Here is a 4,067-nt window from a genome sequence, read left to right on the forward strand (position 1 = left end):
CTGTCCTGGAACTTGCTTTTTAGGCCAGGCTGGCCTCGAACTCACAGAGTTCCTCCTGCCTTTGCCTCCATTGTGCTGGGATTAAAGGCATGCACCAGCACACCCGGCTTTTAAATCTCTTTCCTTATATCTATACACACATCCTGCAAGTTTGTTTCCTCTAAGCACGACAGATTTTTAACAGGCCTTGGAGGAGCTGAAGTCTGGCTGGGACATTTGCTAATTTGAAAATCACGTTCAAAACAAAAACTCTTTTTTTTTTTTTTTTTTTTTTTTTGAGGCAGCAAGCCCTAGGGTTAACAGATTCAAGCAGTCGATTTCTGCACTGAAGATCATTGTCACCAACCTGGATGCTCTGACAGGTTGAGGGGACAGCTGAGCAACAAGGGTGTCTAGGACAAGGGAAGATATGAAGGGTCTCTGTAACCACCACAGCCAGCTGAATAAGGACCTGCAGCTAGAGGCAAGAAGGCAGTTCGGTTCAACACTAAGTGGCTGGTATTGGTTCAAACCGTGAGTCTGACCCTGAATATATTTTATGCACAGCACAATTTGGTAAAAAAAAAAAAAATCCTAACGATAATGAACTCAATCTCGTGTGTACAATAAAGCTGAAGACTTGAGTCTTTGCAAACTACATGTGACATCTTCCGTAAAGATACGTTCTATAGATTGACAAGCTCCTAAGGGTCTAGGGAAGGATTCGGTGTGGTCTCAGTCACACAGCTCAAAGGTCACCAGGCTATTAACCACGCCTGCTCACAGGTTATGCCTCCCTTCCTTTGAAGGAACAACACTGCGTGTTGAACATTCCTCGTCCCCTAGCATCTGCGAGCACAAGGACCTCCGTGTCTCCCACCAGAGGGCAGGTCTGTCGGGCAGGGACCTAGCAGGGAAAGCACAGCCTGGGAAGGGATTGCACCGCCCTCTGCAGATCCCTAGAGGCTCAGCTTCATCTCACTAACGGTTTCACGGGCAGCTCTGGTGGGTTGGGTAGAGCCTGGAGCCGGGAGCAACCTCCCTCTGTCTTCACAGCAGTTCGGGAATTGTTTCGAAGCAGTTTGAATGGAGAAGAGGTTGCACGCGGAGGGGACCCCCAGGCTGGCCCCACACCCACTTCCCAGGGCCAGCCCCCAAGCAGCGGGACTGAACCTGTGGGTGTGGCCTTGCCTCTGAACTCATCCTAACCAGTCAGATCCCGCCCCTGCAAAGGTGTCCCCGCCCTTTCCTCCTCATCACCCAATGCCATCACTGCCCAGTGTCGGCCCCGCCCCGCCCCTCTACCCGCTTCGGCTGCAGGCCTGAAGCAGGTTTGCTGTCCCGCAACTGCCATGGAGACTGTGCTCAAGCGGGAGCTGGGCTACAGCTCGGTCAAAGCTACGGGTCACTCGGGAGGCGGGTGCATTAGCCAGGGCCAGAGTTACGACACGGACAGAGGACGAGTGTTTGTGAAAGTGAACTCCAAGGCGGAGGTAGGACCACCGGTAGCTGGGTCCGGCTCCTTGGCCCGGGGCTAAAATGGGGCCTGGTTTGGGTGCACGGTGTGTGTCTGAGATCCCGAGCCTCCCGGGGCTCTACCTCTGGGTCTAGGTCCGTGGTGGGTAGCGTTAGAGGCGGTCTCACTCTGGCCTCGGGCCTTTGCACTGTCCTCTGCCTTTGCACACTCTGCCTTTGCACACTCTGGCCGCACTGGCTTTGCGCATGATGTGGTGTTTTGAGATCGCAGTGTCCGCTTCTATGAGGAAAGCCTTTATGTTTGGCTAGTTTTGAGAAACGTCAGAAGACATGCGTTTTTATCTAGAACTTATTTCAACTCCCAGGGACTAAAGCTCACGGATCAAAGATCTTAAAGTATCAGGTATAATGCACTCACCCCAGCACGTTCAGTTTGTGTGTGGACTTTTTCTGAAGTGCCCTATTGCTTCCGCAGGGCGAGCTCCGCTGCTTCAGTTGTGTTCCTGGTTGCTGCTGTCCCGTTTTCATTTTAATCTGCTCTCTCCAGGGCTTTTGCAAGGGAGGTGGATGGCTTCTGTAGGACTTTTTGGATAAGACTAAAGGTGTTTATCTTCTTACCGAGCCCTGCACCTCACACACCCTCAAAGTGCTTTTTTTATTCTTTCCTTAGAATTGGTGTCTGTAACCAAGGCTGACCTCCAAACGCAGTCCTCTTGTTTCGGATTCTTGCTGGGGTTACAGGTCTTAGCCACAAGCCTGGCTTGCATGTACGTTCATTTTTCTTTCAAGAAAGGAATTCTACCTTTCACATGTGTGTTAACCTTTGAAATTATTTTCTCAACACTTGTCCCATCTACAGATATCAGTTGAACTCTGTCAACGGTCCTTGAAGTTACTCTTGCACTAACTTATCCTCAGTGCCAGTGCTCGGTGTGACTGTGATGGCCTTCAAATTCTACAGGCTGGGCTCAGACTCACAGATTTGCTTTGCGGGAGGTCCTGAGTTCAATTCCTATCTGAACTTGCAAGCTCTTTCTCAGGAAGCATTTTATTTTATTTATTCTTTATGACACAGATCCACTCTATATGTAGCCCAGGCTAGCCTGGAACTTACTGTGGAATCCTCAGCCTCTCAAGTTAGGTATGATTACACATATCAGCCAGCATATTCTGCTGAGTTTTTTTTTTTTAGATTTATTTATTTACTTATTTATTCAGTTTTAAAGATGATGTGGATGATTGTGTGTGTTGGGAGGGATGTGAGTGTAGTACGCATGAGAACCAAGGGCATCAGATCCTCCTGCAGCTGGAATTGCAGGTAGTTATGGCCTACCTGGTGTGGGAGCTGGGAACTGAATTCAGGCCCTCTGCAAGAGCAGTCTGCTCTTTTAACCGCTAAGCCACCTCTACAGCCCCCTGCTGGGTTCTTTCAAAGTCTACTTTCAATTCTCCAGTCTTCCTCTCCCTTTGATGAATGATGCGGGTACACAGGCCATAAGGCAAACATCTTCTGATTGTAGATATAACTGTTGTGTTGGGAATCCAGCTCTTCCATGTTCTGCTTTCTGTGAGTCAAGACTACTACTACTAAGGCTGCTCCTGTATTTGCTTTTTTATGCCTTGCTAGGATCTACCTGGCCTAAGTTTTTCCCCACTTGACTGTTCTTATGTGACTCTTGTGAACATACGTGATTGGTTTATCTCAATTTTAGTTTGTTTCCAGATTTTGTTTTGTTTCCACAATGGTCCAACCGAGGCTTAATTTTCCTATAGGTCTGTTCATGAGTAGCTACTTTTGTAGCTTAGACTCTTCAGACCACAAAAGCAGTAAATGACATCAAAAGGAGTTCTGCTTCTTAATGTCTTCGCTGTCCTTTTTAAACCTCTCCTGATTTTTTTTTTCAATGCTGCCTCTTAAAGTAGTCTCTGTCACCAGGACCTTTGTGGAAGTTTAGCTTCTCCTTCATAGCCTAAAGAGATTGCTGTGAAGGTTCTGCCTAGGACATAGCTCTTATCTTTCGCCTCAGAAACGTTGGCCCTGTTAGTGAGTAATAACATCTGTAGAGTGTTTAGAACGGGCTGTGTGTTAGCTGCTAACTCAGTCATAACCCAAGTTTGAGAAATTCAGTATTCTCTCATTTTATCGGTGGGGAAACTGAAGCCAAGAAAGCTTAAGTAGCTTGCCCAAGATCACAGAGGTAGTATCTACGAGGATGAGTAGGAGAATTTCCACGGTAGCACTGTTCAGTTAGGGATGTTCACACTGTGAAATAGTATACATGGTGAAGGCATAAAACAAATACACCAGACCCCACTACCCATGTCCCTCTGTGTAAAACGCAGCACTCAGGAGGCTGAGGCAGGGGGATTGTGAGTTCGAGGCCAGCATGGACTACACAGCAAAACCCTGCCTCATAAAAACAACAACAAAAACCCAACAACACAAAAAGAATGACCAAACGTGCAGAATAGCTCTTTGATGATAGAAGCCAGGGCAGAGAGAGCTGTCCTGGGGTGAGCAATGGCTATTGAGTGGGAAGGAGTGGAATTTCTGTTGGTATCTGGATTCTTGATCTTGTGATGGCAATGCTTCAAGATCGATTGATTGGGCC

General features: G+C 47.7%; 1 protein-coding gene across 1 annotated transcript in view; it reads left to right on the plus strand.

Annotated features, from left to right (window-relative positions):
• The first annotated feature begins 1,289 nt into the window (after positions 1-1,289).
• The window catches only part of Fn3krp (fructosamine 3 kinase related protein), a 17,000-nt gene continuing 14,222 nt past the window's right edge, over positions 1,290-4,067 (plus strand). The window contains exon 1 of the mRNA XM_005350919.3: positions 1,290-1,472. Coding sequence (XP_005350976.1) covers positions 1,332-1,472 — 141 coding nt within the window. The 5' untranslated portion in view covers positions 1,290-1,331. The remainder of the gene's footprint in view (positions 1,473-4,067) is intronic.

Source organism: Microtus ochrogaster, chromosome 7 (assembly GCF_000317375.1).
Source record: "Microtus ochrogaster isolate Prairie Vole_2 chromosome 7, MicOch1.0, whole genome shotgun sequence".
Taxonomy (NCBI): Eukaryota; Metazoa; Chordata; class Mammalia; order Rodentia; family Cricetidae; genus Microtus; species Microtus ochrogaster.